We start from the raw sequence: 13,561 nt of genomic DNA, 5'->3' as shown, positions 1-13,561 counted from the left end.
CAGTTAGCAGTGATGCATCTGGATGGAGTTATGTCTCCTGTGTGAGAGAGAACAAGAGATTCTTTTAAGCCGAGGGAAAAGCACACAGCAGAAATAAATGCCAAACTTTATGGATATGTACGGGTTAAACGTCTGGCTAAACCACCACAAACAGGCAAATAGTAAAGTCACTATCAGGAAGCAGCGTGGAATCCGCTTCATGTGTGATGGGGATGTGTTGATACTGGCAGTAGTGGTTTTGGAGTGATCCTCTTGACACCGCGGCTCGTCAGAGGGCGGCTCTTTGACTGCTCTTTACGCATCATTATAAAGGCTTAGCGCCCTCCCTCTGCGCGCTGTCCCGCTCCGCAGCTGCGAGCCCTCAGTGTCTGGATCTACGTGGTAGATAGATGGGCTACATGCCACACGCCATTAGCCTACAGGCTGCAAAGATTCAACGTTTGATTTCACGTTTTTTGCCGTTGTTCTCCTTCCTGTTCTTCTTCTTCTTCTTCTCGGGGCTTCTTCTTTTTTTCTCCTCTGCTTGGATACCACTGACTTAGGCATTGGACATGTGCACACAGGATGATGACAACCCCTTTCCTCCCCGTAGAAGTAAAATAAAATAGGCTTTCGCACACACTGGATTTACTCCTGTCGTTCCATATGAAGAAGCCAAAAGTAAGTGATTGTTTTCTGTTTCTTTTCTCACTTGAGGAAATGCACGGTTTGCGCTCCTGCTGCTGCTGCTGCTGCTGCGGCGGCGGCGGCGTGACGCAGGGCAAACCGTGCTGTTTCCCAGCAGCCAAACTAAACCAGTCAAACTGCAGCTTTTCACATTTGTTTTTTGTTCTCTGTGAATTAATGAAGAGACACAAAGTGGCTGGAAAGAGGCTGATTAATTGGATAGAAGCGCCAGCTGGATGAAAGCTGGTCGGCAGCGCTTCCCTTCCTGTGATGTGGCGTAACTGTGTTTGTGGTGGCAAGGTGTTTAACCTGCTTTTTCAAAATGCTCCACCTGTCCAGAGTTTCTGCAGCATGTCCGCGTCTTCCTTGTTTCTGTGGAAGAGCAGCGCTGCCTGATCGATAAGTTTGTATCAGCGGCGCCAGTCTGGCACTTAAGTAGTGGCTGTTACGCAAGGTGCAAACTGTTCTTAGAAGTGGACACTCTTAAGTATTTATTCTTAACGTGATTGCACGTGTAATCGGGGAGGCGGCGCAGGAAGATCAACTCACTGTAAACCTTTTGTTTTACCGGCGGAGCACAGACATGGTTTATCCACATTTATCCACCTTTCCAGGCTGACGCGTAAATTGAGTGTCTGAGCCTGAGGTGAGGTCAGGGTGTCAGGCTCTGACTGTATTTCTGTTTGCATTGTTGGAGCTGATCGTTACGCATTAGGAGAACTGAAGTACGTTTCCATCCCCCGCCTGTCCGCCGGCGCAGGCAGCCTACTTTGCAGCCGCTGTCTGTCAGTTTTAAGAGCGCTGCAGTGCCAGCTTAGGCTCTGTGACTCCAAGTCCTGACACCATAATCTGTGGCCTGTGACATGGCTGACCCAAAAATGTACAAAGTGAAAACCAAAGGCTTCTTTAAGGCCGCTCTTACATTTTTCTAGCAGAGAGTCAAAGAAAGGAATATTTCTGCTCTCTGACAGCAGCTGTCATTTCTGTCACTGTGAGGTTTGATCCTCCAAACAGTTATTAATCAGCTTCCAATGTCTTTACAGTAAGAACATGTTGGTGCACGTGTTTGAAATGTAAAAACTGGCTTGCATATATTTATTATGTGTCAGTTGTGCTCTTTGAAAGGTGCATAGACTAAATTTAGGCAGGTTTAACTTGCATTGCATCCCCAGGCTGTTTGAACCCTGCAATCATCAGGTTTTTGACTAATCTCTGTCTCACTCTGGATGGAAACTTAAGCTCCTTTTGATGACTAAATCAGATTTTAAAAAATGAAAGACGTGAATCATATTAATACTGATATGTGTGTGTGCGTCAGGGAGTAGGAGTCTTTGAAGTTTCCTGGAGGAAGGGTGGGCATTTCTGCATCCCTGCTCCGTGTTAATGACTCTGAGCAGAGTTTCCTTTATGCTTTTTTAATGACGTTATACAGTAAGTTGTGCCTGGCTGCATCGACCGACACCTTTCATCTTTTATTTACCGCCCTTGCCACAGCTCCTGGTGCTCTTCACTGTCACGTATTCACATGTAGGGAGTACGTCTCAAGGATGATCTATTTTGTCCTCTCGTAAAGCCACACAGGCTTTGAGTGTGAAATCCTGCATTCATATTGAAGCGACGAGGGCGCTGTGTTTGGTGTTTGTAGTAAGTTATAACCAGAAATCAAATGGTTTAGATTTGCTGTCATTATTCCTCAACAGTCTCTTGGATAAGCACATGAGATGAAAGCGTGTGTGTGTGTGTGTGTGTGTGTGTGTGTGTGTGTGTGTGAGAGAGAAAGTGGGAGAGCACGTCTAGACCTTCACACCTTCACAGAACATTTGACACCAGTAGGGAGCGCTATAGTTTCCTGACGCCTGCACAGTGTTACAGAGACCAGTCACTCAGGCAGCCTCCCTCTGCTCTCCTCTAACAGATATATGGACATCATGATATACAGCTCGCTGTGTGTTGATTTGCGGAGCTGTTTTCTCTAAGTCACACTTTTCCATCCGTGAGAGGTGACAAAAGACAGGTGAAGAGCAGCTGGAGCGTTTAAGCAGCAGGATGATTTATTCACACAGGGTCCAGCCGGAGGAGCCATCCTCCAACGCAGGCTGTAAATCCACAGGCCAACTGCTCACATGATTTGCTTTATTGTGGCCTGCTTAGGAGCAGCATGCAACATGAGAATCCCCTGAGGACAGTCCATCTTTTATTTAATTTTTTAAGTGCAGGAAAGCTTCATTGTTTCAGGTTTTGAAAGATGCAGGAAGGTGCAGAGCGGAAGGCAGAGCATGGAAAGAAATGACAGACCGCTCTGCCTCCTTAGATTGATTATGTCTCATACAGGAGGTGGGCGTCGTGGCAAGGAGGGTGTTGATGCCTCAGAATTACACACCTCAGTAGTCACAGCTGAGTGGATCAGTCAGGGCAAATTCGATTCTCAAAAGCACATTTAAAACAGACATAAATCTGCAGATCGAGTCAGGTTAATGATCGGTTTTAATAGTTTAATGATGGCATCAGCAGCAGTAAAGACAACAAACAGTGAGGACGATGCAGAATCAAATAATGACTTCCTCTTCAGTGGATTTTGTAGTTTTAAAGGCCACATTAAAACACTGTTTGCTGCACGCTCTGTTCTGCCGTGAACGATCTCTGTCAACGTCTGTGAACCGCAGCGTCCAGAGGTGATTTATGATACCTGATGGAGCCAAATGCACCGCCGGTAAATTCCGCCTAAATGTCGGCAGTTACTAAAGCTCCAATCAATCAATTTTATTTGTCACATGTAATCACATAAGGTACATTTTCATTGAAATGTAATCCAGGAAGTTCCTCTAATTTGTGCATTTAAGAGCGTTTAAATAGAATAAGAGTAGTAATAAATATGTGTGTGTGATCTGAGCGGGCAGTCTCAGGCAGTGACCTCATTTAGGATCCGCACAGCCTGTGGGTAGAAGCTCCTCCTGAGCCTCTCCGGACTGGCCTCATGTATCCTGCACTTTATTCATGACCTCAACAGGGAGACAGGAATGTTTTCTGGGAGCTTGTGATCCTTAAAGAGAGATCAGAATTTTTTAATTGGGGTTGTATGGGTACTTATCCAAAGACAATATGTTATGTACAGTAGATGTCAGCTGGCCCTGAGTTACGAGAAACAGGCTGGAGTCTGACATGGAAACTAGGAAGTCTACTGCTGTGGAGGGGTCAGCAACAAAATGTATTTTAGCCACCTAAAAAAGAAGTCCCATTTAAGAATATCTATGTCAGTTTAAGTGCATGTTATTTAAGAGTACTTTCACAGATTTATCATAATGTCTCAGTGTTTCCAACAGTAAAATGAAGCCGTTATATCGCTCCCTGCAAAGCCAAACTCCAATGAGAAAAAGATTTAATATCACTGGGCACAGAAGCTGGTGTTCCACTGCTGCTTTGATCATTAACTTAGTTTGTGTTATTGTGTGACTTCGGCATTTGAAAAGAATAGTTCACATTCACCAAACTCGCACAGTAACACAAACTATCTCCATGATCATCAAGGCGCAGTAGACCAGCAGCTCCTGTGATCAGCAAGCTAAAATTACTGTTTTTGTCCATTGGGTCTGGTGTCTTTTGATGAGAGCAGAGTTGAAAGGAACATCAGTGAAAATACTGTAAATATAATGTACACTAAATAGATATTAATGTTTTTAGATGGGACTTTTTTTAGGTGTCTAAAAATATGTTTTGTTGTTGCAATCGTCCACAGCAGTACATCACTCCAAAATTCTCCAAACTGGATGTCAGTAGCCTGACATCTACTGTATATAATTTACTGTGGATACGTACCTCATACAACACTACTAGAAAAATTCGAACTATCCCTTTAATGAGTCTTCCATCCCTTATTCTCTCACGCAGTCATCAGATGAATCAGCAGCGTGTATCAGTGGTTATGATTAATGCTCATTTGTCAATACTGAATATCAAACTGACCCTATGACTCATGTTTTAATGACAGCTCGGGCCGGGCTGCACATTTTTATCGTTACCCGCTTTGTTGAATGACAGCCATCACTGCCACATTATTGTGTGTCATCTAAAGTACTTAATGATCCCTTCATGTTCCAAACATTCCACTTAAATTTGTTTTCATATCCAAGGTGTTGTCATTTTGTCAGTGTGTTTTTTTTTCTGTTTTTTTTTTTCATGGCTGCAGTGTTAACTCAAACAACAAATGTTGGATATTGTTTTGCTCCTGCCTGGATCCTGACCTTTGATCCGCCCTCTCCACAGAGCTGACTAATACGTTTGGCATTTTAAAATCAGACAGCAGTTTCTCGATTTAATTAACAAATGCTCCAGTGAGTGCTGCAGGTGGACTGATGCCGTTCTTAAACTGTTGTCAAGCAGCGCACCAACACAAATGAGGAGTAATCACATCAGCGCTATAGACAAGATGTATACTGCTATCGAAGTTAAATTGACCTGCGTTCTCAGTACTGCCCAACACTGTAGGTTTTTATTTTTCCTCTCTCTGCTTCACTCTTAAAACCTTGGCAAAACCAGTATGTTGGCACGGCAACGCATGATTTAGGACTTAAAATGCAACACATTCTCAGACAACGGTTTGTATGATACCCCAAGAATTAGCGGCCCACGTTTGACCTTACGTCTTTAACGTACAGTTACATAAATAAATAAAGTTTTCTACTAAGTTCGGGAACAAAGTCCACGCCTCCATCTCAACCATTTCTGCACCAAAAGTATTTAAGTACACTTGATCCATTTCCTTCCACTTTGACTCCATCCCCCCTTCCCCCCTTTAGCCAACACCGGACCGCCATTGCACTCCACTCTCCACCTGTCTGTAACCCACCTGGCCTTCCTTCCTTCCTCATCCTTCCCTCCCCTCATCCATCCATCCCATGACCCTCACTGCTTCATCCTTCGATCCTCTTCCCTGCTTCCCTCAACCCTCATCCCTCCATTCGTTGACCTGTAGCGTAAAGTTACGGAGGTCAGGTTTAGGAAGAGAAACATGGTAAGGACGTACCTTAAAATGACTCAGAGTTCTCACAGTTCTGAACATGCGACAACAGAGGAAAGTCCTGTGTGTTTCGTGACCTGTCCACCACCCAAACCTGCCTCCTTACAAGACCCCTCGAGACTGTTATTCATTTACTCCTGTCAGCGCATTGGTCACGTGATCGCAGCCTTTCAAAATAGTAGGTGGGAGGGGTGGGGGGGGTGGGGGGGTCTTTATAGTGTGGGTTTGAACAGTGCGTGTTGTCTGCTGGAGGTTGTGTGGGGCTGAACAGGTTTCATGCACATTAATCTGCAGGGTCACATGCTTTTGTTACAACTACATTCATCTGGTTTGGTTATGTGATCTGTTTTCATGCATTTTGTGAAGTTTTATTACTTGAAGTATTCATACAACAGTTTCATAATAATTCATAGTGCACTGGAATATTAAGATTTAAGTTTGGAATCTAGCCCAGTCCCCAGAAGAAAATGTTGGCATTGTACATCTCTGCAAATCATGAATATGTTACGTTTGCACGTTTCATTTCAGTCTTTCTAAAGTGATGGAGTTTATGAGCTTGTCATCAGGAGGTGGAGGGGAGGGTGGATGCCAAGGTGCGGACAACTGTTCAAGACCAGCAAACAACAAAACTGGTTGTCTTTTAGTGAGTGTGTTTCCAGCAAGAATTGTGTCCTCAAAACTGGGTATTTTAAGACAAAACATGACCTTTCACCTTCTCCTCACCATAACCAAGTGGTTTTTGTACCTGAACTGAAGCAAACACTGATGTTATCTGTGGTTTTCAGACATGTTCAATGGCAACATTTTTTCTTGTGATTGCAGAATAAGTTTCTGATCTTGACCAAATACTAAAATCTGACATCCGAGATTTCGCCTGCACCAGTCAGCCCTGTTAGGGAAAAGCAAATACAGAACCTGCGTGTTCTTTGCACACACAGCTCATGTTTGATGTCAGATGCAGGGCTCGGGCCTCATCTGCACCGTCAAGGTCCAAACAGGAGAAACTCAATACTTGTGGAAGAACATGAGGCGTTTTTTTCCATACTGTAAACTGCCAGAGCCGGAACAGTGCAGCAGTGTGTTTTATTAAAGTGAAAAGGAACTGATTATGTAAGTCTTAATGATATTCACTCTTTAAAATGAATTTTCCCACCTCAGTTGGGTATCGTGTGCCGTTGCCATGTGGTTAAGCAGATGCAGTTTGCTAGGTGGTCTCTGATGGAAAAAATACAGTCTCTCGTGTTTTCCCACGAAGTTTTGTGGAAAATTGCCAAATTTGTTCTCAAACTTAGTGCAGTCTCACCAGCCGCTGTGCTAACCCAAACCTAAAACCATGCAGAATCCATAAAAGCAACAAAGCAAGCATGGTTTGAGTTACAGGAATTTCTTCTGTCACGGAGCCCAGGCCTCGTGCCCGAGCAATTTATTTCTTATTTCTGCAGCAGCAAGATGTTCACTGTGATGTCCCAGATCCAGAGAGAAACATGTCTGCAGTCACTGCACTACATGCCCAGTTTGACCTTAACCAACCTTAAAGGAGGCGTCTCTTTGGGTCAGTGTATTTAGCAGGAAATCTGCAGACACGCCTGCTGCAGACTCCTGGCTGTGGTAGACGTCTGTGATGTTTGAAAGATAAGACCACTACGAACTCATCCTCTGAAATGTGTCAGATGAGGCGAAGTTCATATTTATCTATCAGAGTCAGTGGCAGAGGTTTCAAAATATACTAAAAAAAAAACAGTCAGGAGGCAAAAAACACTCTGTGAACATTTAAAAACAATGTTTATAGTTCTCTGAATTATTAACCACTACATGGCGAGCTGTGTCAGTTAGGAATTCCTGGAGGCCTTTTCAACGTGACATGCAAGCTTTAAATGACCGGTTTGATCGGTTCAAAGATTTATTAGACTTTGGTTTGGGCTTGTCTGTGCACAAACGGAGCAGTGAGCGGCTGTCATGTGAATGCAGACATTAGTGGGGAGATCACAGTCACATGGTTGCAGTACACGATCGGAGCCAGGCTGATGGGTCTGGTCTGTGGGTTGGCAGGAAGTGTGAAGCAGAAGCCGCAGTGATACATTTATCAGGGGCAATTACCAGCACTTTACTCGGCAACCTTTCATTTTCTCTCCGCTGAACTTCAAGCTCTGACTGACTGATTCATAAGTGTCTTAAATTTCTTAACTAATTAATTTGTAACCATGGGTTTCCCTTTATAGTTTTAATTGCTGTTTTAGAGCAACTCTGATTCATAAAAAGGTGGTACGCCTTGTAAAACGTCAGTGAAAACAGAACGCAGTGATTTGTAAATCCTTTTCTTTGAACTTTATTCAATTGAATCCAGTCCAGAGACGAGATATTTAATGATCAAACTAATAAACCTGATTTGTTTTTAAAAAAAAAAATACATTCATTCTGAATCTGATGGCTGCAACATGTTCGGATAAAGTAAAGGGGCAACAAAAGACCTGGAAAGTTGAGGATTGCTCAAAAAACACCTGTTTGGAACCTTCCACAGGTAAACAGGTTAACTAAGATGATCTTATCATGATTGGGTATGAAGGGGACGTCCTCAAAAGGTTCAGTTGTTCACAAGCAAGGATCAGAGTTCTCACATGTTTTCATGGACAAAATGTCAAAACTTCTCCATGACTTTTCAAGGACCCCTAATAAAATGTTCATTCTGGAAAAAGCATGCACTTCTCTGTGTCTGCTGCTCTCACCAGCCTGATTACAGCACTTCTCCACACACACACACACACACACACACACACACACACACACACGCACGCAGGAGAGTCTCACTTCTCAGAGCAAACGCTGCCACACAACATCACACCTACACGCAGCGTCTTAAATCAGAAGGCTTGGCCGATATAAGCCGTGCAAGTTTTCCATTTGTATCAAGCATCAAATAAGTTGAGTTGATTTGCCTTACAAGACATACACATCCTTCACTGTGACTGTTGCACGTTGCAGTGTTGATGCTGAAACGATATATCATGCAGCCCTAAGTTAAAGTATATTAGAGCAACGTTATGTCAAAGGCAAACATATGGAAAAAGAATTTGCTGTTATGTGACATTAGGTGGAAAGTTATCCCCGGAAGATTACTGTCACAATTCATTTCATTACAAACAACAAAATTCCATAAGTTTTCCAAAACTTAAAATGATTTTTACTAATTCAGTTACTATATAGCATAATAATACAGACCACTAGAATAATGAAATCAATTGTTAATCCTTCCATTCAATATATTTTGCTGCAATAGAGATGGATGAACAGACTGAAAACTTTACACTATAAAAAAACAGTGTTGACAAAGTTTGAAATAATTTGCGGTTTAAAAAAAAGCTTATAAATGCCAATGTATCGCAACATAAAACATTAAAATCTTGATATCATATTGTGACTTAAGTTCCCTGATAAATTTAAAATCGTGGGGCCTCGGGTGATTCCCACCCCTAATGTTTACATGCACAAAATATTTCCCATTTTGGGCCTATTCCGAAAAAATACAATACTTCTACTAAGCTGTTTACGTGGCAAATGAAAATGAACATCCCACTAATTTTCCCGTTCTTATGCAGCCGTGCATACTCTGATTAACCTGCCCTAACATGTCGTTTTTGTTGTCAAAATACGGAAGAATATGTGTCTTATGTGCCAGGACTTTTCATAGTTTTCTCTGGTGGTGGACTTGTTGGACCGTGCGAACACAATCTCCATCGTTCATTACTTCAACCACCTTCTTTAAGAGGTCGTCATTGAGATATCGGTGCAATCTAAAACCCTGCTGATATCCAAGTCTTTCATGATGTTAAAAAGTGGATGTGTTTCCTCTTTGAATTACAACCATGGGTTTTTCTTTTGGGCATCCAGCTCTACTCCAACCTTAAAACTGTTTGTATTCAGCATTCAGAGCTGACCGTGAACAGGAAAGACGTGTTACAAACTGCGGTAAAACCCCCATGGTGACACACTTATGAATGTGCTGCATACATGTCCAAAGAATGCAAATAAAACCCAAATAGTACCGGCATATCCCACATGTCTAAATTGGAAGATTAGGGACAAAGGCCTAATTCGGAAGATCCAAACAGAATATACTGTTTACGTATACCCCTACCAAATTTGGATTATTGTCATATTCAACATAATAGTGGATTATTAGTGTGCATGTGAACATACCTAATTTAAATGACCAACATTGGATATTTGTTGGTTGCAGCTTCTCAGACGAGATTCTCTGGTTTTCTCTGTTTTGTGTCTTTGTTAATTAAACAGCCTCGGGTTTTACCACGTTGGTCTGATGCGCTTTTCCCAGTATTTTTCTGACATGACTAAACCTTACATGAATTTGTAGTAAGAGTAATAAAGAATTATTGTTTGTTGCTTCCCCTGCAGTCACCACCGTCTCTCTGTAATGCTGAGCTGAAATGTTGATTCTTTCCCCGTTGGCTGCAGCTGCTCTGCAGGACAAGTAACATCAACGAAGGAGCTGTGTCCAAAATGACACTTTTCTGCAGCTTTTCTAAGAAACCACATCCAAGTTGTTGCACTTGCATGATCTATATATTTTTAATTTCTCTTTTTTTTGAGTTTCTTTCAACAAAAAGTAAGTGCTTCTCTAAAAGGTTATATGATTGACTCACTCAGAGTGCAGAAACCTGGCAACCACTCCAGGGGGTGCATCGAGGGTTCATTTAAATATTCTCCTCTGCAGTATTCTCAGGTGGCACCAAACAGAATATGAAAGTGTTGCATTTTGTGGTTTTGCCAAGAGACATTAGGGCATAGTGTGAACCAGCTTTGCACCCACTGACCGTCTTTAAAATAAACTTCTCAGAATATTTCCAAAACATCGAGTCACATTGTGAGTGATTTTAAATCTAGTAAGAGGTTTCATTGTTCTGCTGTGGGTTGGGAAAATTTCTAGAAATCCACTCGATAAACTCTTCGTAGCAGCTGAGCAAAGTCAGACAAGTCTGTTTATGTTGATGCCTGGAAAAAATGACATTCAGGGTTTTAGGGATTTCACAGAGTAACCACATCTTTTTGAGTATTGAAAGAGAGCTGTGGGTTTAACCTTCACACTCTTTCTCAAAAAAAAATACTAGAAATGTTGATGGAGTGGGAATCGGAACTCTCCTACTGCAAGTCATTTTGGCCGTGCGAGGCCACAGTGGATCGAAACATCTGGATGTAATGTTGCACTACAAGCTGAGACCCGACACATCTGAATCTAATGTCTCCCCAGAGGCTGGTTGCATTTACTTTAAATTGGATTTACTGTATTTATATGATGCTTTGGGGCTTTTAAGTTCAGCCTGCTGTCACAGAATATGTGAAGACGCATCTCTTGGTGAAGTTGATCACATCTGAAGGAAATTCTGACACGTTTGGCTGATCGTTCCGTCCTGTCTGCTAAAAAGCATCAAATTTCATTAGCATATGTTGTGGCTATGTCTCTGAAATGCCTCAGGTCTGTGTGATTGGCATGTTGCCCTAAACTCACATAATTAACAGAAGCTCGAAGTCCCTCGTGCTCGCGGGACCCCCGGATATTTTTACAAGCGTGAAGTCATTCTAAGCGATGAGCTATCCCAGTGTGCATCTGACTCAGAGCAGTCGCTGCCGCAGGGCGTTTAGATGGGTTTGATTTGTCTCATGTTCTTATAAACCTTCATCTGTTCGCTCAGATACTGCAGTTTCCACATGATTAGATTTTCCTCGAGCCAGGATGAGAGGCCACGGAGGGCAAGTGATACAGGAATTAGACACTTCGTTAGTCATCTCGGCTGTTGTTCACATGGGTGCACGTGGCTTTTGACATAACCACATTGCTTTGAGCTTGACATTGATGTGCAGTCAACTAAAAATGTTCACTATCAAATGCTGATCTTGACACTACTAGTGTGACTTGTGCTTCTGCTCATCCCTTTGTTGTTTTAATAAACTGGATTTTACCCTTGATGCTAATCATAAAAATACTGTTTTTCAGCACATTATGGATCCTATTTATTTCTCAGAACAAAACAAATTTGATTCAAGCTGCAGCCTCTGGGACTGAAAAATAAGGCCAACAGGCCAGTGCAAAAAACTGCAGTTCCTTGAATGGTACTTGAGACTGGCTCCAAAAGTGAGTCGGTCCCATGAATGTATAAGGAGAACTGGATACAGCGTCAAAGGTGGAAGCCAAAACATTTCAATTGTCCCGTATAAAAGTACCTCTGCTTCTGCATCACTGGGACCACAGGGCAGATGACTTCGAGTCCAGCTCTCTGCTAACTTCACTGGTAATAAAATGATTTCATCTTATTTTTTTTATCTTCTAGACTTTCCCGATGTTAGCAGACCAAAGGGATCAAATCCCAATAGTAAAACGAGTCATTTTGCCATTTGGCTTGTGATGCTCAAAAAATGTGTCCAGTGATTTACAGGCATCTTTTTTACAACGGAAGTCTACGGAAAATGTCTTTTTGTGCTCAAAGGCATCACATGATGGACTTTCAAGGCTTCATGTTATGTGTTCTCCAATGTTTTGCTGCTCAGTCAGATCCACCCATACCCTCAGGAAGTGAGTCGGTCTTTGAAGCCAATGCTTGACCAACCAGTGGTGCTGCAGTTTCTGGGGTCTGTCTCGAGATGTCATCGGGCCCAAGAGACATTTTCCCATAGTCTTACATTGGGAAATAGACATCTGTAAATGAGCGGATACATTATTTTGAGTGTCACAACCCCCTCAGGAAATGACTTGTTCCACTATCAGGATCTGAGTCATTCAGTCCAGCAACATTTGGAAAGTCTAAAAGAGCTGTAAGATTAAATGATTTTACTGGAAGTCAGCTGCTTGGCCAGCAGAGGTTGGTCACTCGGTCCCGCTCATCCACGCAAGGCAAAGTGCGGCAGCCATAAGTCTCTAATGCGCTTGCTTATGGGCCCAGTGATGTGAAATCAGCGCCAGTCATTTGGGTAATTTCATGTAGCTGAAATGGAGCAATTTTGGCGTCATGCGCCACTGAGCAACTTTCAAAGGAATGAACAGAGCCCGTATCCAGGTCTCTCAGTACATCTATGGATCCACTTCTCGCTCCACCTGTCACCAGCCTTTCACCCAAAGACACATCTGGCTCCATTAAAAAAAGATATTGAGATAGCCAAACTCGGGTGACCTCACTATAGCTATGTTCATTATTTTGACAGTTTTCAACCCTTCACTTTGCTGCAAATACTTTTTGTTGATGGTATCTTCTAACTGCATCTCACAGCAGGAAGGATGAGTTTATTATTTTTTAAGGGGGTGGCACATTATTTTCCTCCTTCCTTTACCCCCATCTCAGTCATGGTTGCATTCATTACCAGGAAACCCTAAAAGCTATACGTCCTGTTGTCTAACAGCGTCGGGCACATGTTGCTGATCAGCAGCACTCTTGTTGCTCCTTGTGTGATCAAAGCATTAAACCGTAGACTATTATTTTTCAGTAATTGGTCCACAGTGAGTTGGTTAACATCAGCCGCCATTACCTACCACAGTCACAAATATCCGGGGTGAATCATAAGATCAAAACTTAAATGGTTATTACCATTCTTTTTTACAGTTCAGTAGTTTCTCTGCAGAAGAATGATTCAGGAGTAAAAGGTGTTACAGTGAAACTCTATCTGAGCTGTGGGTAATGAAGGTAAAGGGTTGGCAGGAAATCTGTGAAGGAATCTGATAAAGAAGCAGTTACACAACTCAACTTTCTTCCTTGTTGCCCGAGCCAAATTCCCCTCCTGCAGTTAGTGCATATTAGCCATATCCGTCCTCCCAGTCATTGGTTGACATAATAAGTGATGTGGCTAAATAAAGGGAGTTTAAAGGGATTGTAAAATATC

At 42.5% G+C, this 13,561-nt stretch overlaps 1 protein-coding gene across 1 annotated transcript in view; it reads left to right on the top strand.

The window, feature by feature from the left end:
- The first annotated feature begins 224 nt into the window (after nt 1-224).
- kitlga (kit ligand a) overlaps nt 225-13,561 on the top strand; it is a 48,150-nt gene continuing 34,813 nt past the window's right edge. The window contains exon 1 of the mRNA XM_049573071.1: nt 225-660. Within this exon, the coding sequence (XP_049429028.1) occupies nt 646-660 (15 nt within the window). The 5' untranslated portion in view covers nt 225-645. The remainder of the gene's footprint in view (nt 661-13,561) is intronic.

Source organism: Epinephelus fuscoguttatus, linkage group LG4 (assembly GCF_011397635.1).
Source record: "Epinephelus fuscoguttatus linkage group LG4, E.fuscoguttatus.final_Chr_v1".
NCBI lineage: Eukaryota > Metazoa > Chordata > Actinopteri > Perciformes > Serranidae > Epinephelus > Epinephelus fuscoguttatus.
Note: the sequence above shows the minus strand (reverse complement) of the source record. Positions and strands in the feature narration are given on the sequence as shown.